The following is a 27,139-nucleotide window of genomic DNA, read 5'->3' on the forward strand; positions in this document are numbered from 1 at the left end:
CCACTTCTCTTTCCCTCCTTCAGTAGAGAGGAAAGTTTTTCTGCTCCAGATGAGCATTCTGACACTTTTTGCACACATACCATGCAGTTAGTGCAATGCAAATAACCCACAGACGAAAACCTTCATGTACAACCGTTTATTTATCTTTTAAAACAATGATTACAATATATTTACAAAAATGTTGCTTTGGGAAAGCCACACACACACACGCACACACACAAGCTCAACATAAATAAGTTAGTATAATTTTTTTCAGTGTTTTTCAAAAAACAATAAAAAAGGCACACAGATACACTTCAGAGAGGGCACTTTGTTTTTCTGCCCACACAAAAAAAGAGGAATAATAATAGTGCAATTACATGTTCCACTAATTTCCATTAATTTCACATATTTCACATATTTGCATAAGTAGCCCAGTATTTTTTGTCTTTTTTTTAAATTCTGGACTGTTTATCGCTAAGGGGTGCAGTAAAATATGGGAAAATTCTTAGGATTATTATTGACAAATTTGGTCAAATATTGCTCAACTGTCCACCCCCACCCAAACAAAAAAGGCACACTTTGGCAAAACTCTGGAGAAAAACACAAGGAAAATGAAATAAAAAAGGGGGTGCATACAGATTCTCATGTAAACTTAGTCTTTTGTGTCTGTTCCCATGGGACAGCCATAACAAATAGGAAGACATTTAGTTTCCATACAACCCTGATGACTGTTGAAATCTGCATTTAAAAAAAACCTGAATAACAACAACATAACATGACCACTTGAAATATTCTAGGGGGGAGGGTGGAAATTGCACTGCAACTCCCCCTCCCGCCCGTGTCAAAATTCACACATATTATTCAAAAACACAGGCATGAAAAGCACTTAAGCTTTTTATGTGCTACATATGAAAACATAGGTAGTGAGAACAGCACAAAAGAATGGGGTGGGGGGGATAATCAATTTGCACATGTTTGCTACATTGTCTGCTGCTTCTGAGGCAATTTAAGAATAAAAATAATATTAATAAGAGTGCCAAAACTTGATAGTGTACATGTTCAGTGCTTGAGCAGCCTCTCGTGCCTTCCTATAGGAGAGGCTGCAAGTGAGGGTTGTCTCTTCTTTCTGGGCTCCCTTCACATAGTCTGCAAGAAAAAAAACAAGGAAATTGTCTTTAAATAACAATAAAAAGTAAACAATGGCGTGATAAGACGCATTGTGATGTGTTCAAGGACACCTGCCCGAGTTATAAACAACACTGTTTATATGCAGTGTTCACAACATAAGGAGGCATTGTGATGCATTAAGTGGCACATGCACTTGTTTATGTGCAGAGTTAATGCACATCTTAAGGAGGCACTGTGATGTGTTCAATGGCTGACCCACGGTTGGAAACTATGTTTAGATGAAACGTTCACCTTACAAGGCAGCACTGTGATGCATTCAATGACACATGCATGGGTGTAAAGCGCGTGATTTGTTTGTATGCAGTATTCACATCAAAGGAGACGCTGTGATGCGTTCAATGGCACAGGCGTGCTTGTAAACTATATTTGTCTGTGTGCAGTGTTCACATTACTGTGCAGGGATGCATTCAACGGCACATGCAAGGTTGTAAACTATACGTAACTATTATAATTTTATGTGTAGTGTAGCGGTATATGGTGGCATAGTGATGCATTGACTGGCTCACGCACAGCTGTAAACTTGTTTTGCTCACATGCAGTATCACGTCATAAAATGGATTAAATGGCACATGCACGGTTGGGAACTACCTGTATATTAGTTTTTGAGTATATTTAGTGCTACTGTATAAGGAGACATTGTGATGCATTCACGGTACATGCGCGATTGTAAAGTGCACAATTATTTGTTGTCAATGTTATGGCAATACATTTTTTAGGGCGTAAGTGTGCAAAAGTGTATGATTGTGCACCTCACTGCTCCGCCGGTTCCTCGGCTTCCAGCGCTTGGTCTCCTGCAGCCCCTTCGGGCGGGGGTTCCTCTTTGGAGGAGCTCACGTGAGGCGGCCTGGAGAAGAACTCCGGTGCGTCTGGGTCCTCCTTCCACACGTAGTTCCCCGCAGGGAGCGGCCTGTCACTGACCGGGTTAAAATTATAGCGCTCAATAAAAACCTGCACGTCATCCCCGATGGAAGCCGTTAAAAAGCCGCGTATCTCCTCTCGGTCAGGTGTCCCGAAAAGGTTCCTGCACACCGGAGGTCTGCTGTTCTGCTGTGGCGCATCCACCCTCTCCACGGTCGCATCAGAAAGGCGAACATCTGACATTTTGACAAACTATTCCCAAGTAGTCACAGCAGAAATGCAGCGCGGATACTCCATTCAAAAAAAAAAAAAAAGTCTGTTAAGATCCACAAGAACGGTGATTTTCACTGACTCCTGTCAGGATGGTAGTAAACCCGAAAGACGTAGACAGTCATGCACAGAAGTCAGGACATGGCAGCCAACATGGCGTTAGAGGGAGCTGCAGTGAGTGAAGAAGACAAGTTGACATGAAGAGACTATTTAAACAGGGAAGGCCATTCATTGGTCTGCGCTACTTTGGACCGCCCACTGAGCGCCCTTAAAGCACCACTAAGGAAGATTGGATTAACTCTACACACCAATAATGGCCTCATTAATAGTTTGACTGCAGTATTTGTTGACACCGTGATGCATTCACGCTGAAGAAATGGCCATATGCTCAACGTTTCCTGTTCAAAACTAGCTTTAAAAAACGAGGGTTTTTACCACGTAACAATAAAAGCGACATGATGGAGAAAACAGGAATGATGTTGTGGCAGTGCCACAAAGGGGCCAATCATATTTTGAAAAAAAAAAAAAGATGATTAAAAAAAAAGCATTAACGGATTTCATTTAATCTATAATAAATATCTGAATAAAAAAAAAACTCATCGCAATTTATTCTATTTCATAAATCATACTATGTAGAAATGCAAACTAAAAATATGTAACAAAATCTAGATTTCTTATTTTGGGAACTAAAATACGCATTGTAGCGCACCATTTATGTCGTAAATAAATATAATTTGGATAGTGAAAAACGCAAAAAGCTACACAACGTAGTTTATTTACAAATACTTTTAATGTTCATTAGAGCCTTTGATTTAACTTCATATGTAAATGAAAGTAAAAAGTAGAAAATCTCTACTGCAAATTACAGCGTCAGCGGTTTACAGCACTTATCTGAACAATGTTCACATTAACATCAATAACTGCTATCTGGCACATTGTAAAGAGTTTAAAGGCTACTTGTGACCAGATAAAAACATAAGCTGTATTGAAGGATGGCCACTCCAGGCTGTGTCGTACTACTATCACGACCATCAAACCACAAGTTAGAGAGCAGGGCTTGATCTAATTGTGATGAGCTACAAACAACTTAAGGCACAACTTGATTGAATCACCGCAAATCCACTCAGCAGCTCAGGGTTGCTAAAGGACCATGTGGCATTTGCAGGCGAGGTGGGGTAAATAAAAGGGAGAACAGCAGCACAAACCTCCTGAAAGTGATGACGACAGTGTTGAGGAGCGAGTGGTGTCGTCATACTTGGCTAGGTGCTTATCGCTGTTAGACTTTGCCACTGTGGTGCCGCAGGTTGCACTCTGTGGACTCTTTTGGACATAAAAGATTAAGGTGCTGTATTTCTTTCATCCTATCTAGTGTTTATGGTGATGTGAGAGCAAGCGTCTCGGTGCATTAGCTATGGCGAGCATGCGGTGTGCTAATGTCACCCCTGAAAACATATTGTGATGACACGGAAAGAAAAGAGCACCTAAGGGTTGTTGTTTTTTCACAGACCAACTAGCAGTTTTAAGACTCCACAGAAGTCTATGACTCATACAAGTGCAAGAATGAATGTGTTCAGCATCATAAACAGAGGCAATGTGGCCATTTTGTGATAGAATATTGACACTTCAGCACCAAATATCCATTTCTATTAGAAATGTGCTCATTCAAAGAGAATCCTAAAGATGAATGTGTCTTATATCCTTAGGAGGGCACTCCTTTAGTGTAGAAATCAAAGAAAATAATTGTGCAAATTGGTACTGTGAGTTCCTTTGTGATGGCTGCCATATTGCAGAAGTGCATTGCAGCATATGGAATGGTGTTTCTCACCTACAAAAGGAGAAAATATTAAGAACCCATAAACTATGGCTTGGTGGCGTCCAGGGTCGGCTGCCCCTTTTTGCCCAGCTCGGCCTGGATCTGCCAGGGGAACTGGTCCAAGTTCTTGTTGACACAGCGCATGCAGAACCTCCTGGTGTAGAAAAGGCTGCAGTCCTGCCAGGACAGAAAATAACAAATGTTGTGTCACACTGAAAGTGGCAAAGTACATTTGATTCACTCACTCAGCACATAATGTACCGAGTCACATGATTACTAAGTCATATGAGGCTAATCTTGGAACCACAGAGCAATTCACGGTCAAAACACTCATTTAAGATGTGATAGAATGAAACGGTAAATGTCACGAATAGAAATCTTTACCTACCGAGCCAACACAAACAGTTGCATTACACAAGCTACACTTTGAACCCAAAACAAGGAACTTTTCCTTGTCCGGACTGAAGGGGTCTTTCGTCACAAAACTCTCTTCCAGCAACCTATACAACAAAAGACACACATATTTTTAGACGCACGCCGTGTTCGTAAGACAAGGCACCAGCAGGAAATTACCAAAGTCGTGTTAGTTCCGCACGTAGCAGCTAACGATGTTAGCATAGCTAACCCCTTGCTGGCTACACGACATTCTGCTTCATTTCGGTTTTGTACTCACACGATGGCTCTGGTGTTTGGTGGTTTCTGCCCGTAGCAAGTAAAAGGACAACTTAAACCACAGAACTGGCATGTAAATGTATTTACATGAGCTTCATTTGTAGTTTGTTCCATTATATGCTAGCAAAGGGAATGGGAAAGCTACGTTCTTGTTTTGGTGGCAGGGATGCCGTTACATGGACCTTTACCGCCACCTATAGGATCGGGGCTGTACTGCCACACTTAAATTAATACATGTCCTATGACGGACTTGAAAGTTGAGTGTTGATCTGAATTAACACAATTTATAGCACAAGGAATAATACAAGTAACAAAGCTGTTGTAGTTCCACTTGTGTCATCATATTTTATGGAGTACAAACAAAAAGCCACAGCAATGCAACCCTTACTGCCGTTTCGGTTAATGCAATAACTCAATTTATTACAGAAAACAGCGACGACTGTCAGTAACCAATAATGAACCATAATGAAAAAGTCAAATACATTCTGTATCCCTTTCACAAAATATAACGTAAGTTTGTCGCTTTCAAAACAAGTGGTTTCACACAGTATTTTGTATGAAAGATTAGAATGAAGCCACATTTGTAGTTCCAGAAGTCACCTTTAAATGTGCATGCAATGCTACTCAATAGTAAAAAAACATATCACACATTGAAAATCTGTTTAAATAATATACAGTGGTAAATAAGTTTGACATCGCTTGGTCAGCACACTATTTAGGCAATTTTTTTAATTTTTTTTTTTTTAAACGTATGATTGCTTCTGTCACAGTTTTTAATGCAATCTATGGCCCCATTTTCATAGTGCTTCTCCCTCTACAACATGTTCTGTTGTGTTGGCTATAGAACAGCATGAAGTGGACCCAGTTGTGTATCTCTAAGTTAGTACATGTCCCGGTAGATTTCTTGCAAGAGGGGGTGCAGTGAGGTGTCCTCCATTGTCTCAATTTCTTGCACCAACTGAGCGTGCTCTGTGACCAGCTCTCGGAGGTCGGCCAGTTTCTGCAGAAGTTTCGGAAAAAGGAAGGGGTCGTCTGGGTGGTTGGCCACCAGGTGGAGCCGCAGGGCTTGCACGATGCCTTCCTGGAGCTGCTCCACTAGAGGGACATCCACCAGGCCTGGACGGTCTGGTTAAAGACGAGAAGGTGAGGGACTTGAAGGAGAGTTATTCATTCTAGAAGCTCACCTCCACAGCAGATGATGGCGGCCACAAAGAGGGCCAGGTCGCTGTCTTCCAGCTCTAATGAGTTGAAGCGTGTGGCGAACTGGAACTTGGGCTCCATCATGTCGCTGAAGGGCCGACGGAGGCTCTTGAGGAACTCGCGGGTGATGAAGCCGCCGCCGCGTGCCACCAGGAGGCCATCTTTGTTCATGCACGAGGCCAGGAGTGTGAAGAGGGCCTCATAGACGCCGTACTTGAGTAGAGTGACCTAAAAGTCAGCATGAGAAGTTGAATGTGAGGATACCATGCGAAGACGCCCCCTCGGGGTTATAATTGGCATAATAACGACATCAGCGGTTTTGCTTTGAGGCAATGCCATGGGATCATTGCCTGCATTTTATTTGCATGCATAAATACTCTTTATATCCTCAAATAGTGGCCTCCGCTGTAATAGAACAATAAAAAATATACATCGACACGGTCCTACAGCCATGCAACAAGTGCAAATCTGAATGGACATGCTACAAAGCACCTTATAAAACTTCTACCTTCTAAAATAAAATACAATATATTACATTAAAAGTATTGTTACAACGCACCTTATAAAACTTATACCTTATAAAATACAATATATTACATTAAAAATATATTTTTAAAATAAAATAGATATATTTTTAATGTAACATATTGTATTTTATGTTGTAAAATAAAATACAATATATTAAGTTTTTAAAGAATACTACATTATTTTTTGTCTAAAACTAATTAAATTTAATGTAACATTAATTAATTTAATAAAATACAACATATTGCATTTAATATATATATATATATATATTCATTAAAAAAAATATATGTTTTAAATGTAAGATTGTATTTTACAATATAAAATAAAATACAATATATTGCACTAGAAATACTATATATATTTCTAAAACATTCTAAAATTAATTACATTTAATGTAATATTCTGTAATTAATGTAATAAAATACAATATATTACATTTAATATATATACAATTATAATTTATATAATATATATATATATAATATATATAATTTATATATATATATATATATATATATATATATATTATATATATATATATATTAAATGTAACATTGTATTTTATATTTTTAGTATATATATATATATATTTTTTTTTATATATTTTTTTAAATTAAAATTATATATATTTTAAATGTAATATATTGTATTTTATTTTATTTTGAAGTTAAGTTTTATAAGTTGCGTTGTAACATGGAATGGATATAAATATTTTTTTTAAATAACTGAAAAAACAAATAAAATAAAATATATAAAATAACATTAAATTACATTATATATAACCTTCTCAGCCACAATAAGCTGGGAGCTCCAGCTCATCTGTGATATTAATTAATTTAATAAAATTAAATAATCAGCCTCCCCCCAACTCAGCTGGGATAGGCTCCAGCTCACCCAAAACCAAAATTATTTAATTGAAAATAATGAAATTAAAGTAATCTGGGATTTCTTGGAGATGAACAAAGTATCTATCTATCTATCTATGTATGTATAAAATTCAAATGTATCAGTCCGTCAACCAAGTCAGCTGGGATAGGCTCCAGCTCAGACATGACCCTGAACAAGGTCAGTGGTGGAAAGGGACATCTGATTAATAGAAATTCAATTCAAATGAAATAAATACTAAAATAAATGAAAGTTCTCGCTCGACCCAACATATAAAATGGACGGCTCCTTTAAATAAAAGGTCCGCTACTCTGCAGATCAATAAACGCCCTCCACCACTATTTGAGAAAAGCTCAGTATTTTGGTTCAAATACGTATTGTTGTATTTGATTTGCATTGCACTGTTATTCAAGCTGATATTAGTACCTGATCGTTCAAATCCAGGTTCTGGAAGCCGGGCACAGCCTTGGCAAACTCTGTGAGCTCTGTGACCGTCTCCACCGATGTGCTCTGACAGCAGTGGAAGAGGCGAGCCTCGGCCTCCTTCTGCTGGAGCCCGCCGCATCCCACAGCTGCTACCAGCACCCCTGCCGGTAGGCCGCTGTCGAGCTCCAGGTTGTCAGACACCATGTGGGCCGCGAAGGTCCTCTCGGCCAGCTGGAATGTCTCCATGTCGTGGATGATGAAAGGCTAGGATGAGGAGGGCAAGATGACCAAAGAGATAAACCAAGCCACAAATAATCATGTTGCTTTACCGGTTTGCTTGTCTTTCCGGTGAGTATGAGGCGAGCTTTGGCTTTGTTCATGCTGAAGTTCTTCATGTAGGCTTCATGGATCCGCCTGATCAGGATCTTGTGGTCGGACAACAAGGGGCTGGCCTCCTTTTTCTTCTCCACCATCCTGCTTTCTGCCTTCAGCTTCATCTTCTCCGCCTGGGGCATGCGTCCAAAACGGATGGCTGTCCCACGAAGACATTTAAGCAAGCAATGGAAGGATTAATTTGCGGACTTCCAAAAAAGAAGTAGTAAATTAGCCAACAAATGATACGCTGCGGTGAGTTCATTCCCTCCATCTCGGGTTTCTGACACTGCAGCGCCTGAAGCGTGAGGCCGCTGGGACAAACTCAGTGACCCTGCAGCACAGATGTGCAGCTCTAAGGGCCCTGTGTTTTCTCCAGCAGGACACTACGTTCTAAAACTGCAGCCACATTCTCAAGCATCCTGCTGTGCCTGTACTGATAAATACTCCAATATGCCTGCCTTACCATTGTGCGACATTCCCACAGACATGCACTTATCGAAGCGGCAGTACTGGCACTTGTTGCGATTCTTCTTTTGGATTTTGCAGTTGCGCTCACACTTATCGTACGCCAGCTTCAGCCGGATTGTTCGCCTGAAGAAACCCTGGTTGAGACAGAGACACAATGCAGTTAGCAACTCGACAACACCGTCTTATCTTCTAGCATGCACGTTGATGTCGCCTGTTTATAATGTTCTTTGTATCAGGGGGGCCACAAATACAAAAATGTATGGGAAACACTAGAGCAGGGGTGTCCAAACTATTTTAAACTATTATATATATATATATATATATATATATAAATAAAATATATTTATATAATATAATAAAATAATAATAATAATAATAATAATATTTTATATGTGTAAATATATATATATATATTTACACATATAAAATATATTTATTCATTTTATCAGTATTATTATTTTTTATTTTCTCCTTACATTACTTTTTTTTTTTTTTTTTTTACAAATACTAACGTTCTACTTGTACTTTTTTTCTCACACTAATATAACTCAATCTCATAATATTGTGACTTTATTATCATAACATTATAGCATTTACCCAACCTAATTTAATTATATTACAACTTTTTTTAAATTACTGCTTTTTTATTGGGCCCTGGCAAATAGGTTATGTTCATTAAACACACAAAACGTGTTTGGAAGACAAGACATACAGTATAATGACACCAATAGACACTTGAAAAAGTTAGCACGTACCCCATGGAGGTAAAAAAACGACGAAACTAACCACATTGCTTGTTTGTTTTAAAAACGTAATGTCACAGTGGTAAAAAGTCACATTTGGAGTCCGAAGACGCAAAGCTAGGCAGATAATTCTAGCTGGTTAGCTGCGGCCGTGACCAGCTAGGCAAAGTGTGTAAAGAACGCTGCAAGAGAAGTCGAACACCAAAAGGTTTGCCAAGGGAGTGATCAAACACGCTGGCATGGATTGGCGTAGCCTGACAGACAGAAACCATTGGAGGTTTTACGGACTAGTGTTGATTCTAGGAACAATACGGAACAATGCGCGGTCCTTGTCGGCTCAGTTACGGGCGACGGCAACCCTACGTGACACAGCACACATGCACATTCGTGTCATGTTTGTGTTGGCGCGCCGATTGTTTTTTGTCATCGGCATATGCCGATCATGTGTTTTTTTCCGGAAATCGGACGATACTCATTGGAGCATCCTTAATACCATATACACAATAAATGCTTTGCAAATTTACAGGCAAATTAATAAAATCCAGATATCACATTTCTTTTTCCAGCTGCAGTATGTCAGTATTGTGTAAAACTGTGTCGTACTACAACTGGTCTCCAGTAAAATTTGTAGAATTTCCTACAAAAAGCAATGCGCTGTACAGTAATTAGTTGACATTGTTCATACTTTGGCAAATTTCTATTATTTAGTTTGAATTACTTTATAAATAACCAATTTTACAGGCAAGTTAGTGGTTTACATAAATGTATCAGTATTAGCATGTATGATGTAGCAATAATGTAAAGCGCTGGAATGAGTAGAACAAACTATAAGTATAGTCATTAATTAAAAATAAAATAAAATAAATCTTATTTCATTTTTATTTTCATTGAATGATGTTAACTATATGACCCAGCGCTATTTAAACAGCGACAAATTGCCTTGTCAGCACATTATGGTCACTCATTGCATACATAGCACCTCTAGTGGCTGCTGATGGCCATAGCAGCCTGGATGCATGCACTCCATGAACTTTGCTATGAAAAAAAAAAAAAAAAAATCAATGGCCTTGTATTCTCTCCATTCCCCCCAGTCTCTGGCTCTAGCATAATGCGATCCCCATCGGTGCATTCAGGTACTGTGGGATCAGTGTTACATCACCGCACTGAGGAGGTAAAAGAAGCCAGTGGAGTTGGACTTGTATGTATTCTTAAAGAGGCCCGGCATCGGATGACACCATTCTAAAGCCCAAACAGAAAGTGGGAGCAGATGTCACACATGTCGCTAAAAGAACACAATACTCTCACAAATAGTACAATACTCAACACGCGCACGCTCCTTCAGACGATATTGTGGATTTTCTGCCAATGCATCCATCGTTAGCCATCATCATGCCGGTACAACAGTACGCTGAACTCACACGTTAAGCAGCAGGAGTGTTTTGGTGTAGCTTCAGAGTGGAAAACAAGTCGGACGAGGAAGAGAAAAACAATTCCGTCTTGCATGTCTTTGCACGCGTGTGTGTGACTACATGCTGGCATTACCAGAGGCAGCACTGTGATTTATAGCGCGGAGGAAAACACTCGGATGAGACGCGCTTGCTCAGTGATTCTTTCAAGGCTGAATCGCCGTGACACACCAACTGTCTTTATCCTTAATTGTTCGTTAAGATTCGACTCGTTCACGTGGACTACTGTTCGCTTTAACGAGCTGGATGTTTGCTGCCTGAACAGGCATCAAAACGAAACATAATTACTAATAATCATTGAATGGAGTGAGGTTCCCCTAGACGTGTGGTGCTAGCTTGTTTTTACATCTGCATCCCTGCACCCTTGGTGTTGGAGTATCATTAGATCGCATTTACTGTACATATTTACATTCGTTTGCTTGTGCCCTGGAATAGAAAAAGGCTTAGCTCTGAGCCTCAGGACGCATAATTTAAAGTGGCTTAACGCTTGAATGGACATCCAAACTTAACAGAAAAGTTAAATATTGCAATATTTAACACCAATATTTAAATATGGGTGTAGTAGTCATAGTCATCCTTGGAGAAAGTGAATGGAGTGGTGATCCCCAGGGGTCTTGAAGTTAACATTCAACTATATTTGGCAGTTATATCGCTCTGCAAGTTCACGAGGACAGAGCTGCCTAATTTTGCCACCCTGTACAGTACATTTGTATACAAAAGGCTTTAGCTCTGCGCCTCAGGGCACATTTAAAGGCCAGTTGGTTTGCAGAAATTACAATTAAACATGGACAGAACACGGAAATACTGCACTACATACAAGACATGTAGTACTAGTGGACAGTGAATGGAGTGAGGTTCCCCAGGGCTCTTGAAGATATCATGCATTTTTTGGTTGTTTTCAACCGCTGGACTGACTGTTGCTGGGCATATTTCTCAGTTGTGTCAGTAGGATGGAGCTGCTTTCATTATTTGTATTTAAAAGGATTTAGCTCTGAGCCTCTGAGCACAATTCATTTAAAGCCAACCTGTGCAAGAAATAAAAATAAGCATGAAGACAACAAGGTAAAGTTTGGCGCAGAATTATTTTGAACAAAGAAAATAACAACTTGTGACAAATGCGGAAGTACTGGTGGAAAGTGAATGGAGTAAGGTTCCCAAGGGATCTTAAAGTTAGCATACACTTTTTGATTGTTTTCGACTGCTGGACCGACTGTGGTTATGCATATTTCTCAGCCGTGTCAGTGCTTTTATTATTTGCATTTAAAAGGGTTTAGCTCTGAGCCTCAGAGCACAATTAATTGAAAGCCGACCCGTGCAGGAATTAAAAATAAGCATGAAGACAACAAGGTAAAGTTTGGTGCAGATTGCAGAAACATTCTGAACAAACAAAACACCAAATCTGTGACAAATACAGCAGTCCTGTATGTACTGTTGGAGAGTGAATGGAGTGAGGTTCCCCAGGCTGATAAAGTTAGCACAGATCTGGCAAACTGTTTTAGCCTGCTGTAAATGCAGCTGACTATCAAAAGAACTGAACTGCTTTATGTTGCTATAGTTGGCTTGTGCATTTTAATGTGAAGCGGTTTAGCTTTGAGCCGCAGGCGTTGTGTCCAAAACAAGTGGTGCTTCTGTGGTTTAGTATTTTCATCCATTGCAAAGCATATAAAACATAAGAACTGATGAATTCCTCCAAGCATATCACTGCTCTCTCTTTAAAAGGAGCTGTTGAAAGATCACGCCGTGTGTAAATACAATAGCGAGCGCTACATGCCACATTGGGGATTTTTCCATGATGGCGCAATAAGCCTGTGAGGAACATGGACAGTGGCATGCAGCAGCTCAACGACTGGGTGATCAACTGAAATAAAACATCCTACCCGTGAAGACAAAATTAGATTCACGGTTCAGGCGGGTATGACAATCCACTGGGGGTCACATGACAATGTGGCGACGACGCATGATGCCGACAATGGCGATACCACCCATATTTCGGTACTGCTCCATGTGCGTGGAAGTGCATTCGCGTCACCCAGGCTGGCTGGGAGCCAAGCGGGGCAAAGGTGGCGAGTCAGCCAAGGCCGCCGTGTCCCCAACCTCACATGAACGCTACTGGCTTGGAGTCTCAGGAACTTTCCACTGGCCTCTAGGTCACATGCCAAACTCTGTGTGTGTGTGTGTGTGTGTGTGTGTGAGAGAGAGACCTGCTCCATGTAGCACCTAATTGTTCTTTCAGTGCAAATGACCAATCTGGATTTTTGGTTCTATTTCTAGACTCTGTCACATACTGAACACTTTCTACTCACCTTGCAGCCCTCGCATGCATGCACGCCGTAATGGAAGCCTGAAGCTTTGTCCGAGCACACCCTGCACTCCAAGTTGAGGGGGCTGAAGCTCTCGTCGGGCTCTGGCGCAGCTCCACAACCCCCCGGTGACGGGCTGGAGGCCGGGGTCAAGGTGTCTGCAGCACACAGCAGAGAGGACTCAAAGTACTGCACTTAATGTTCATTCTAATCCTAGTAATAAAAAAGCCATTGCATAATAACAGACAATTATGCAATAGCTGTTAAATTTACTTTATTTGTAAAGGCAGGCATTTTCACATTGTGTTGGTATAGCTAATGTTGTGGCCTGCTAGCCTATGCTAAACAGCTAGGTAAATACAAGATAACTACCTACTGCTACTGATAAAAATATCCAAATAATGTCAGAAAAGCATCTTGTTGTTGGCCTTGTTGAGAAATATCTGACACATAAGGTGGTTTACTACTTTACAGGTATTTATGGCCAAAAATATATTAAATTTGATGTGAGTTGAGACTAAGAAGCCAAATAAAATAAACTAACAGAAAGTAGGAGAAGGCATACAGTATATCTGATTGGCTGACAATGAAGAGGGTGGGGCTTAACTCCACTTTGGACACTGTGCTTGACTCACCAGCTAATGATATTACTATTATTTAAGTCAAAAAATATCCTAATGGTGTGAGAAAACTATCTAAAAATAACCTTCTTGGTACATATATGACACATCAGTTGGTTTATGTCATTACATATGGTCCAAAATATTGAAACCTTTTAAATTTAGTGTGGCTCAAGAACGAGGTTCTAAATAAGATAAGCTAACAGGAAGCAAATGATGGCAAGAGATCTGATTGGCTGAAAGCACACACCGACAATGAAGAGGGCAGGGCTTAGATCCACGTTGTACACTATGCTCGGCTCACCAGCTAATGACACTACCCTCATATTTACGTCAAAAAATATCCAAACAGCGTTAGAAAGCCATCTAAAATTTTCCTTACTGGTACATATATGACACATCTGTGAATTTATATCTTAAACTATGGTCCTAAATATTGAAATGTTTTAAATTCAGTGTGGCTAGACAATGAGGTGTTAAATAAGACAAGCTAACAGGAAGTAGGTGAAGGCAAGAAATCTGATTGGCTGAAAGCACGCACAAATGAGGAAGAGTGCCGGGTTTAGCTATACTCCCCTATTAGTCTATGCTAAATCTAGTTAGCACCTAGGGTGAACTTTCTATCCTGTGCTAAATTTATCAGAAAATAATATGCCTGTTTCCTCATTTAATGTAAAAAAAACCCCCTAGCGTTTATTTATTAATTTTGGTCCATAATATTGTATTGAAAATGCTAAATGGGATGATGTGAGCTAACCAGTTAGCAAGAGACAGCAGAGATCTGATTAATTGAACGCACAGATGGGGGGGAAGAGGGCGAGGCTAACACATACCACAACTACCATCAGAAATTCTAAATAATTGAACACCCCAGGGATAAATATTCATTTATGCAGAAAATCGCCAATTTGTGCAGTAGCCAAGATTATGTAGCACTATGCGAAGGGATCAGCATTAGTCTTGTCTGCTTTAATCATGCATACATGTTCTTGACATTAAAATTGAGACTTTTAGATAATTTACCGGCATGACAGTTAAAGTTAACATTGGTGAATGGGAGTTCTGCATTGGACTATATTAACTCAATATATATTCATCATGTATACATTATAAACCGATGACAGACTACACCAAGGGTGTCCAAAGTGCGGCCCGGGGCCAATTTGCGGGCCGCATCTGCTTTTTTTTTTTATAGGGATGCAGCACATACGAAAAATTCAATTTAACAAGAAAACAACAACAAAAAAAATACAACAAAAATGGAAAAATCAGCATTAATTTTACAAGGATAAAGTCAATATATTAGGAAAAAGAGTTGTAATCTAACGAGAAAAAGTCGTAATTTTACAAGAATAATATTATTAAGACGTTCTTTTTTTACAGTCATAATATAGAAAACAAACAAAACAACAAATAATGTTGTGATTTTTGGAAAATTACGTTTACAAAAAAAGTTATAAATGTTATGAGTATTGAACAAAAAAAATATGTGAATAAAGACATAATTACGCAAAGAAAATGTACAAGAAAATTAAAATATTTGTAAAAAAAAAATGGCAGAAATGAAAAAAATAGCTGTAATTTTACAAGAATAACATTTTAAAAATAATTAAGAAAAAAGTTGTATTCTAACAAGAAAAAAGTCATAATATGATGAAAAATAATGTCATTTTAGGAGCATAAATCTAAAATATTAAAGAAAAAAGACTTCATAACAAAAAGTAATATTATGAGAAGCAAACAAAGCAAAGTTGTCATTTTTGGAAAATTTGGTTGGGGAAAAAATTTTAATATTATGAGGATAAAGTCAAAACATCATGGAAATAAAGTCATAATATTAGGAGAATAAAATTTACGAAGATTATTCAAGAAGAAAGTTGAAGTATTTGGAAAATTTAAAAAGAAAATACAGCAAAAATATGCTTTTTCACCTATAAATCACAACACTGAAATGCAGTTATTTAAAAATATATATATATATATATATATATATATATATATATATATAATTTTTATCAAAGTGGCCCTTGCATCCTTTCATTTTTCAGCATGTGCCCCTCACTGCAGTAAAACCCTGCACACCCCTGAGCTACACTGACTACTCACCAAGTGCAATGGAGCTCCCAGATCCAGAACCAGGACTCTGATACTCCGGGAACTCAAACCCAAGTGTGTCTTCTCCAATGGACTGGGAGATGTCACAAAGATCCTCCATGAGGTCTGCACAGAGGGGGCTGTCCAGGAGGGAGTCTCCTAGTGGGGATGGGGGGCAGTAGAGGTCGCCTGCCATGGTGGATGACGGGCACCTCACTCACCAAACTAAGGGAAAAAAGGATAATGTGAACATCTACTATTGTATGAATGCAGCTATGGATTGTTTTCAAAAAGAACAGTCATTAATACAAGACAAACTGATGTTTTGCATGACGGTGTTTGCTCCAGGACATCCGTTAGAGCCACTCCACATACAGTACTTCCAGTAATTGACTTGCAGCAGATGTTACTGTTATTATCGCACCACATAATGTAGCCTGATTCGACCTTTCAGACTTAACAATGTAGCCATAAAGATATTCCACATCGCTGGAACGTGTCCCGACAGAGAGTTTGTTATTTTGTTCTGCAGCGGAGCATCAGCTGTGCTCACCAAAACATTAGAGACACCTCTAATAATGATAGGAAACATCTTATTGAGTTAAAAGAAGTGCCGAATGTTCTTTCCCTATGCCCTCATCAGTCATTGTTTTACTTCCCCCATGGATTCCCCGTGGTTTCTAAGGTCAAAATCTGATCCATGCCCTTATTTTGGAGCATTTTCTTCCACCTGCAGCAACACTAAAGCCTCCATCTGTTTACCCTACAAACCACATGTGTCAAACTCGTGCCCTCGAGGGCCGAGACGCTGCAGGTTTTCTCTCCAACCAGTTTTTCCAGCAGGTGATTGAATTGATGAGCTCCTTCCCTCAAACTGAAGGTGTTGATCATTAAAATCACCTGCTTTAGTGACTGGCTGGAAAGAAAACCTGCAGTGTCTCGACCCTCCATGGCACGAGTTTGACACCCCTGCTCCAAACCAAATATATACAGTATGAACTACAGCCAGCCATTTGTTTCATAGGCAAACTGCACAAAACTTTCAATCCCATCATAAGACAAAGCCGGAAATCCTCTTACGTAACAGCAGCAAAGTTGGAATGTTTGGTTTTACCGCAGAGATTTGGCTCCCAAGCATTTCCAGACTTCCGGTCGGGATGGTTGTGCGGACAAGGAAGGGAGATGTTTCAGCTCAGCTTTTATCAGCTCCGTGTGCTCACTCCTGCGCGCTCCGCGCTCCGCGCTCGCAACTCGCCCTTCGTCCTCAGACAGGAAGTGACGGCAGGCAGAGCACGCGTCCGCACGCGCACACCTCCTGACACACCTATAGTTTGAACCAATCACAGCGTACGGGGGGGAACAACAAGCACTTCCGGGTATCGCTTAAAAACACCGAAAATAGCGTCAATTACGTAACACAGATATTTATTTCATTTGAGTAATTACAATTAACTACACGCTGGACACATTTATGTGAGATAATGTCTTGAAGAATGAAAGAAAAAGCGTGTAAATGACAAAAAGCCACTTCCGGTATAATGTCCTACTTCCTGTTTATACAACCACCCCCTTGATCAGCTGACACAAAACACATTTTTATTGCCATCATGTCATCATGTGTGTCACATCTGTCATGTGCTTAGAGGGAATTTTATTGGGTTGTGTTTCCACGACCGTGTATTACCATTATGTTGCATTTAAAAAATAATAATTATATGACTACAACAACACAAAACAGATACAAAGTAACAAATTACGATATTTTCATGTAAAAAGTATATAATGTGCTTTGTTGAGTTCCATTGAGTTTTTAAATAAATCTTCGGTATGATAATATTAAGCGTCAAGGAAAAAATGTCAGTGGTACAAAAATATATTTCAATTAAAAATCGAGCTTTCATGTTCATTGTTGACTACAATTAATTCTATTTTTTTAAAAACCGCACGCCAAAATGTCTAACCTATTTAATTGCAACACTTGTTTATGACGCCCTCTATCGGAAGGTGGTGCATAACAAGGGTGCTCTCCTTTGCCCACTGTGAGTAAATACCACACAATTAGGTCAGACTTAAATGGTGTTTTTCTATTTACTTAAAAGAGCCTAATGCTATAGTTATGCATATTATGAGCTCATTAAGGCAATCAGTCCAACTTTGTTTCCATTCTTTATTCAAATTTGAATCAAAGAGCACAGTTTGAACACAAATGAGTACAACTCACCATCAATGCATCCTTTTGACAACATATCCTCATCAATTTAAGGCAGTGTTGCGAGCACGGTGATCACCCGGGACGTATTGCTGCCCTCCAGGGAAGGCAGTAGGTTGTATAGTTAACTCCTGATGGGGTAAAATCACAACCCTGAAACCACACAACCTACTACCTCACCCTGTACGAACACCATGAGTCACCCGTGTGAGCGTTAATGCCAGTTACAATAGGAACCGATATTTATTGTCACCTACAGTGAAGCATAACAGTCATATAAGATGCGCCTATAACAACAGGGGTCCGCCACAGGCAGCTTGAGAGCTACCAGTAATAATTCTGAGCTCAACAAAGGGTCAATTCAGACATGAAGCCTCATTTTTAATGATAAATGGCCAAAAAATAGCACAACTGCGTGCATATCTGCGTAAAAAAGTACAAATAAATGTTGCCAGTAGCTCACCTCTCCTTTCATTTTGTCAAAGAAGCTCTGACAGCAATAAAAGATAGACACTCCCCCCCGTCTGCAATCAGAGAAAGACACATAAAAAAAAAAGAAATCAACGTTGACAGTGCGCAAGCGGCATCAAATGAAGGCGCTGCCTTTACAGTCGCTTCAGGAAAGACAGTAAGTTGTATAGTCATCTGACAGCTTGGGAATGACCCTAAAACTATACAACCTACTACCTCACCCCAAAGGACAGTTTATCTCATCCTCGTGTCCCACGACGGAGCGTCCACCTCAGGAGGAACACACATACCGTTAAAAAAAAAAAAAAAGGGGTCATTTTGAAGACAATTGCGCGTGAGTCCCAGGTACTTCCTGTGTGCCTCGTGCTCTGCATCTCTTGGTTGGCCTGCTGGAGACACACAAGAGGAGGCGGTCACACTTTCACTTTGCTCTCGTCTTACACACACACACACACACACACAAGGGGGTCATGTATCAAGCCGCAGCAAATTAACACATACACTTGCCGGGCACTCCGTTAGGTACACCTGCACAACATAATGATAGTACTGTAGCATTGCATGTGTGATTGCACAATACTGATGACACAGAATGTACATAAGAGTCTTGGATTTTATTTATGTTTGTACTACGTCGCGAGCAAATGTAAAGTCACTTCCTGCAAAGGATCGATCAGTGTGACGGAAAAAGGACATATTGCCATAATTGAGCTTTTTCATTGCATGTTGTGGAAGCGTGTTTCAGTGGTAGCGGCGCTGCTTCCACTGTACTTTGTAGCGTGAGTCAAGAGAAGGCTGCGGTTTCCCCCTAAAGGTGGGGGTCACACTTACAATAAAAGTGACTCAGTGGCCTGAACACACTTTTACTGGCCATAAACGCCACACCAACAGCACCAGCAGCTACTTAATGCCCAGGCCTGCACATACTTTTTACTTCAATACACTTGCAAACTACCCCCAAAAACACATGTATATAAAATATACGCTACTAATGAGAGGAAAGGAAAATCCGTCCCCCGATGAAGCTGTCAAAAAGGATTTTACGTGAGATTAAACACCCTCCAAGGAGGCTGGGCTGCAGTTGAACAACGCCACCAACAGGTGTCCTCCCAAGCATGTGAGGGCCCAGCAGTGATCCTGTGACAATGAGGCCTTTGTGCGGTTCCGGGTGCCTCCGTGTACTGTTTCCCCTCTAATCTTCATTTGACCTTTAGGCCAGCGGCTTTGCTTTCCCTCCGCCCGCCCCTGCGCCCCTGCTCATTTCCTTTGAAGAGATTATCTGAGAGACGTACCGATTTAGATGACTTGACACAACAACCATCGCACGCCTGAGGAGCCTCTGACGGGGACGTGTCCGTCGCCGGCGCAGTGGCCGCTGCGTGCGGGGAGACAATGCCAGCCGGATCGTGTTCGGCATCTGCAAAAGGACACCATAATGAGTGAAGGGAGGCGACCACGTGTTGGCACACAGATGATTGTTCTCAAGAGGATGAAGCCATCAAAATTAACCTGTGGTGCTCAGTGCAGGAAACACACACAGCCTGCAAATGAAAGAGAAGGACATTAGCTAAATGTGGTCATACACGCACACACGCACCCACACACACATCCACACACACACACACTAAAGGTGTCGATAGAGTCCATTGGTCGTGAAGCAGCTCATTACGCTTATGTTCCAGTGATCACAATCACTCCTATTAAAGGAACCTTAACACTCCGCATGAACGTTTCTTCTCTTCTAACGAGCACAAACGCATGTTGTGGCGTTCGCGTTTAACGTGAGCATTTTCTCTTTCATCTATTTGCTAATTATAGTTTTGAAAAATGGAGCATGAAAAGCAATTTGTGGAAGTAATTTCACAAAGCACCGAAAATACAAATAATATTGTTATGTATGATGGAAGAATACCCAAAAAGTCTGGAACACACAGCAGAAAACCACCGCATGTTAGACAACTGTTAAAATGCCTCACTCTCGCTCTCTCTCACACACACACACACACACACACACACACACACACACACACACACGCACACATGTAATATGACCTAAATATTCTCCAGCGATAGAAATTTTAATTTAAGACTTTTTAACAAATATATACATACATTTTTATGAATTAATTAAAGGGAAAACAAACCATTAAAATAAATAAAAAAACAAGTGTACTTAAACGTAATGTATAAAATAAATATTATGTTACATTTAAAAGTTAAAAAAATACATATTTCAAAGTCTAAATTTGTATTTCTAAATCGGTATTTTCTGTATTATTGTAGCATATGTAAGCACTGAAATGCAGTGTATGTGAAAACCACACACACACACACACACACACACACACACACACACACACACACACACACTCATGTTTAACACGCTTGTTTTTCACCTCCGTTTTCCAAAATCCACAAATGCCAAGTTTGTATTTTGCTAAATGCATTTTGAATTTTGCAAGCGTGTGTGTGTGTGTGTGTGTGTGTTTTTTGCATTCCCCCCCAATGCACCTGTGTGTGTTTAAGTAAGACAGTGGCCATCTGTATCGGGCCCATTGTGTGTGTGAATGCTCCGAGGAGGAGGCTGTGCCCTGCGCTCCTTGGGAGAGGCGTGGGAACCCCATTCATCCTTGCAGCCAGGGTTCATTGTGGGGCGCACAGCATCAAATGTGTCTGGCTGTTTGCACTATGTGTGTGTGTGTGTGTGTGCATGTGTGGGGGGGGGTTCCCATCATTTTTACTATGTGTGCACAACATAATGTATGACATATATATACACATATGATATATAGAATATTTATGTCTTAACTTAAAAATCTATTTTACATTTCATCTCTGTAGTAGTGATATAAAAGTAAGTGCAGTGTTTTTTTTAATTTGCTCAATTTTATTTGACATATTTTATATATTATCTATTTTATTTTAATAATTTTGACATCTTACTATATTAATTAGACCGTTTTTTTGTTTTTTTTTCTCATAAGCAAATAAATGTTCAAGCCCTGCTCCAATAAGGCTAATAAAAGAAAATAATGGGTGTATATTTTTTTCCAAGCGGCTAGTACCGATAATGTTCAAACAGAGCAGCCGAAGCAAGCGACTGGTGTCGTTCATCTCTGAGGGGAGGGGTCCAGACGTGTCGGGCGCAAACGCAACTTTGGGGTTTCCTGTCGGGGCGACAGACATGGCGGCGCTTGTGGTGTAGGTAGGAAAAGTAGGTAGGAGGCGTGAGAGGTATCGCTGGTGACTCAGGCCGCCTCCGCTCCTACCTCGTGATCACGCTCCATTACCAGTGTCCTCGTCAATCCTAAAAAATATTACAATTATTATTGATTTTAAGTAAGTGTATGGGATTCTTTAAAGCCACTCAGCGCGGCTTTCGTCTTAAAGTAATGCGTAAAAATGGGTATCTCAGGGGTGGGGCGGCTGCGATGCTAATGCTAATAATGTCGTATTAATTCTTTTAAAAAGGTGCAACATTCTGGTTAAAATGCCCAACCCGTTTACTGAGGTCGCACTTTCACAAAGCTTATCAAAAATCAAACTTAATGCAAATGTTAGACGTTAGCGTACGCACGTTTGTAAGGAAAGAAAAAGAAAAAAAAAACGCTTTACCTCTCAGGCCTGTGTGGCCACGTGTCAGTCGTGACCCATTTTCCAATATTCAGCCTCCTGTACCAAAAATAAAAAGTGTGGGCTGTTTGGGGACTTTAAAATGAACAAAGTAGATGTGATAATAGCGACGAATAGTTCTGGAGTAAGCGAGCGGGAGGGAAGAGGGGAAAGACGGAGTGAAAAAGCGCGAGAGCGAGCGTGATGGTGGGCTTGGCCTTGTGCAGCAGGCCCTGTCTGGACGTGGGCCCAGCCCTGCACGGCTACTGCTGCTCTGCTCCCTTGCACGTCGTCTCTGTTTAGCACAGCTCGACAAACTGCAAGAAGGGGATGCACCAGAGCGGAGATTATTAGCTGGTTTCGGTCTCATACGGTCAACGCCATGTTTCCCCTGCAGTTTGCCCCCAAGCGGCTTCTCGGAATGGTAGCATGCGAACACCCAGAACTCCAGGATGGGGTCAAACAAAAGCGCTTGCCCGGCATTTTGTGCAGAGAAAACCACTACATGTGTGCACGCACCCTCATTTGCACACACACACACACACACACACACACACACACACACACACACACACACACACACACAGACCCTCTGACTTACCCAGTGAGGCTTGATGCCGAGAGAGATCGCCGCCGTCCATCGTGGTGGACGCCTTTGCTCGCCACATGCAGCGTGTCCACATAGCCGCTCTGTGGACGCAGAGACGCAGAGAAGGAACTCAGTCTGCACGACGAGGCGGGTATGCCCACGAGTGACCTATTCCGAGTCCTGGAAAAGTAGTGGCCTGTGCCCATCTGTTGGACCCTATGCCTGGTTTCTGCCCCCTCGATCCAGACTGAGCACGGGTGGGTGGGGGTTAACCTGCCGAAAAGCAGCTAACTTCTCTCCGATATTTACAAACGCTGGCTCTCCACTGTCGGAGACTGTCAGGGCCCGCCACAATGGGGAGGCCATGTGGTTTCCCATGGAGTCGCGTGTTCCTCCCGTCTGGCAGTTAACAAGGCTTTGAATGAGGAATGTTAGCAAACAGAGCCGCTGCACGTTGGCTGAATGCTAAGCCAGGCAGCCAGTCAGATGGCGGCGCTGGCCCGGGCATATGAATAATGCAAAGGGAGGAGAGAAGGCGAAGCTCCACCCCTCTGCTGCTGCCTGATCCCAACTCCACCCGCCCCCTCCGCTCCAAAGCCAAATGCCTTCACGGGAGCGCAGCGAGGAGGGGATGAGGAGGGGATCTGTGCAGCAACTCCTTCTATTAAAACAAGAGGACATCAGTTGACCCGTGGACAGGACGCACATGCCGCCAATCAGTTCCTGAAGCATGCTACTTCACCCCCCTCCCACAACAACTCCCCGCTCGGAATCATCTCGCTCCTTTATGGCGTTCTGTGCCTTTTGTTTAGAATTGGCACCTGGCCCAGAAAAAGCCCGGTCCGCCGCTCCGCCCTCCTGCTCTGCTTTCACTGAGCGAGAATGAGAGTGAGAGAGAGGGAGACACACGAGAGGGTGGGGCAGAAAAGAGAGATGGGAAGAGAAAATATTTGACAAAAAGGCTTAAAAGAGGACTCACGAGGAGAAGAACCCAAAGCGGAGCCGACAACACAACCTGAAGGGGGGGTGAAGGATGTTGTCGGAGGAAAGAACGCCACTTGTTGCTGCACAGTGAGGAGTGCAGGAGGAGGCACAGGGTTAAAATCCTGGGACGGCGAGTAGTAAAAAATCCCTCCCTCTTTTGGCATGGGGGGGGGAGGGACCGCCTGTAGAAATAGCAGCGGAGCGTTCCCCCCCCACCCCCTGTTTTTTTTCTCTCTCAGAGCTGCTGTGTCCTAGTCTACCCTCTCGCATGTGGCTGGAACCCAGGCAGAGACGACGAAGAGGAGGAGGCGGCGATGGATAGAAAAAGAAGGGGGAGTCTGGGGGTCGAGCTGTGAGTGGAGGAGAGGGGGCTCAGCTGATGATGAAACGTGTGGGAGTGGGTACGCGTTTTCGTCCTGATATTCGCCACGATGGGGGAGGGGCTTGTGTGTGAGTGTAGTAGTGATCAAAGCAATAAAGTTGTTTTCATTAACATGCGCCGCAAAACACTCCAAGTGTGCAGAACCGTCCTTACGAGGCTAGCAACAGCACACTGGGCCGAACCAGGAAGTGCGAGCGCGAGCCAATCACCGTCGCCGCCTCGATTCAAGGTCGTTTTGGACGTTTGGGGCTCAGTCAAAGCCAAATGAGCACCTGGCCGTGACTGAGGCGGCGACGCGGGCGGGAAAATGGGGTCTGATGCAACACAGCGCGTCCGTCCGCCATTACTGGGCCAGCCTGCAGCGAGCAGCCATCCTTGCGTGCGAATGAGGAAAGAAATATCGGACGACAAAATCTACCCCTACAACCCCCCCCAAACCCCACCCCAACCATTTCTGGTCCTTCCGCAAACACCATTAGAGCCTACAGTAATAAACATCACGGCCTCTCACCCGATCCTGCACACCTTTCCGTCCCACCTCTGCATCCGCCTTGTGAAGGTCACACAGCCGACCCACCGCTCCTCTCCAAACTTCTTTCAGCAGCCAAAATGCTGTAATGCCCCTTCTTTGCACAACACAACTTCCTCTCCTTTGGACGCCATTCCTCTCCCAAAACTCAGCACAGACAAAATCTTCCTCTCCCTAATGTGGCACAAAAGAGAGCAGGGTGGGGGGAAACAGTCCAAAAACGCCACACGTGCACGCTGCTCTGAGTTGGTGCTTCTTGTAAACTAATAGACAACGGGGAAAGCAAGGCAGACATGGCTGCCGGCTGACTTGCACACCCTGCCATAGCTCCTTGCAGAAAAAGGCGTTAACGCCGCTAACACGAGCGTGAGTTTGTACCTCGGACAACACACGCACGCACACACACACACACACACGCGCACACACACACACACACGCACACACACACACACACTGAGGGGCAGTGCGTGCAACTTTCAAAATAAAGAACTCAGGCCCTTCAGAGTCTGTGTAGTGCTGCGCTATCCAGATAACACACACAAAAAGACAAGTAACTAGTGACGGAGAGCGACTCGTGATGAGAAATACGGTCCTTCGATTGACGTCACATCTCACCACGTCCTCTGAACCAATGCAAGCATGAGACGGCACCGAGGCCGCTTGTCGAAATCAAACAATAGTGTAAGAAAATGCAATTATCAGCATTTTGCAGAGACTCCTAACCCTCCATAAAGACAGTCTTGTTTACCGTCTCACATGTGGCAGGAATTCAAAAAACTTGGCAGAGCCTGTTCCTCCGCTGTACGTCACCGGGAAGTTCACTTGAGGATACGGCTCCGGTTTTGGCTCGGCTGCCAACTTCTGACACTGTAGCCCTCATCTCGGCCACGCCCCCCTCCCAACCCACCCCGCACTCCCCGCAGGAGTGGCTCCACGTAACGCCATCATTGATGAATCGCCAATATTAACAGGTTGACACCCCCCAGGAGCTGGAGAGTCGTCAAACAATGCAGCTGTCACCAAACTGTATATGCAAATATTACTAACAACTGCCAGTGAACATAAAACATAAAAACAGCAACATCAGTGTCTTACTAGCGAGCTAGCTAGTAGCTGCTGGGAGTGCAACAGGACATTCAGCATTCACAGGGGCACAAATGTGCATACTTTTGGTCAAAAATTCTGATGTTTTTCTTCCAAAATAGGCCTTTTTTTTTTCTTGCAGTCTGTAATAATGTATAAAGACGTGATAATGCGGGTACAGCATACATGTACCCGGCCCACATATTTTACATATTTATGTCTTTATCAGGGCTACAACTGTTGATTACTTTTCTTTGTCGATTAATCTGAAGATTGTTGCTTCGATTAATCAACATGATCCTTGATGCACCAAATTAATATGAACCAAACACAAACAATTGCCGATTTGGTCTGCAACGTATCCGAAAAGAGGCAAAAATGTGGATAACTGTTTTCCAAAGTCAAAGCTGATGTGTGTGAATATCTTCTTTTGTCGAAAACACAAAAATAACAAGTCTCTTTTGATGGATGACTAGGGACATTTTAAAAAAAATCACATTTGAGAGGCTGAAATCAGAGGATATTTACATTATTAAATCAAAAAACAATTAATCTAATGCCAAAATATTTGTCGATTAATAGGATTCATTGTTGGAGCTCTAGTCTTTATGCTCACTGTGTTTGGTGGTCCTTGAACGCACCATAGTTGTGTGCGGTGAGACGTAAAGGACTTTCACACCGATTCAATCTGTTCATCAACCGTCTTACATTATCATGGTATAATCGCAGTACTGGTAATCACATTTTTCGGTGAGGTGCGCCGATTTCTTGCACAGGGACACACTTAGTGAGGGACAGGAAGCAGAGCTTCTCAAAGTCAGACTAGCGGGAGTCATGGCTCGTGATTGCGCCCGAGCTCGGCAACCCTCTTCCGTCGTTGAAGTCCCCTGTTTGGGAACACTTTGCCTTCCCGGTGGAACACATCAAAAACAAAGACAAGTGGATAAGATGAAAGCGGTGTGTCACCATTCTTCAGGAGAGAATCCGTACCATTAATGCTGCACTTCAGCCAATGAGGAAATAAAATAATCATTCACATGGTTCAGACTCTTTCTACTATTATACATGATTTCATATTTACTTTTTGAATGATTTCTATTTTTTCCAGTGACAGCGAGGTACATACCAAACCATGATGATAGCGTGCCGTTACACCTCTAGTAGCTCCTGACTCAGCGATTCAGCAAAAACTTCTGTTGTCTTTCCAAGTTCTGTGTGAAGCAGAAAACCATAGGTTACAGTGAGCTATATGCACACACACACACACACACACACACACGCTTCCTGCAGCCAGCCGCGCCAGCCCCCGCTCCCTCTACAAGGTGGTCTGCTGAGAGGGCCCCTCGGAAGCACGCGCCGCGACAACTTCTCCATTACAACCGTGACCTCTAA

General features: G+C 42.0%; 2 protein-coding genes across 6 annotated transcripts; both read right to left on the reverse strand.

Moving 5' to 3' along the window:
* Positions 1 to 2,279: 2,279 nt before the first annotated feature.
* cdpf1 (cysteine rich DPF motif domain containing 1) lies at positions 2,280 to 5,032 on the reverse strand. Of its 5 annotated transcripts, XR_008566245.1 has the most exons (5): positions 4,785 to 5,032; positions 4,500 to 4,611; positions 4,124 to 4,288; positions 3,504 to 3,618; positions 2,280 to 2,467 (listed from the first exon to the last, which is right to left on the reverse strand). XR_008566245.1 is itself a non-coding variant. In XM_054753458.1 (4 exons), the coding sequence occupies exons 1-3, from the start codon at positions 4,895 to 4,897 to the stop codon at positions 4,157 to 4,159; spliced, it is 357 nt and encodes a 118-aa protein (XP_054609433.1). In that variant the 5' UTR covers positions 4,898 to 5,032; the 3' UTR covers positions 2,280 to 2,467; positions 4,124 to 4,156. The 5 variants fall into 5 exon arrangements, 3 of the variants coding, with proteins under 3 accessions (XP_054609433.1, XP_054609434.1, XP_054609432.1); XR_008566244.1 differs by having other exon boundaries at positions 3,504 to 4,288; XM_054753458.1 differs by lacking the exon at positions 3,504 to 3,618.
* Positions 5,033 to 5,172: 140 nt separating this feature from the next.
* pparaa (peroxisome proliferator-activated receptor alpha a) lies at positions 5,173 to 24,543 on the reverse strand. The gene is made up of 9 exons (XM_054753451.1): positions 19,861 to 24,543; positions 17,003 to 18,957; positions 15,901 to 16,113; positions 13,178 to 13,332; positions 8,661 to 8,799; positions 8,152 to 8,354; positions 7,823 to 8,086; positions 5,968 to 6,211; positions 5,173 to 5,908 (listed from the first exon to the last, which is right to left on the reverse strand). Exons 3-9 carry the CDS (start codon positions 16,082 to 16,084, stop codon positions 5,664 to 5,666), a joined length of 1,434 nt encoding a protein of 477 aa, XP_054609426.1. The 5' UTR covers positions 16,085 to 16,113; positions 17,003 to 18,957; positions 19,861 to 24,543; the 3' UTR covers positions 5,173 to 5,663.
* Positions 24,544 to 27,139: the final 2,596 nt, after the last annotated feature.

This window comes from Dunckerocampus dactyliophorus, chromosome 15 (genome assembly GCF_027744805.1).
Source record: "Dunckerocampus dactyliophorus isolate RoL2022-P2 chromosome 15, RoL_Ddac_1.1, whole genome shotgun sequence".
Taxonomy (NCBI): Eukaryota; Metazoa; Chordata; class Actinopteri; order Syngnathiformes; family Syngnathidae; genus Dunckerocampus; species Dunckerocampus dactyliophorus.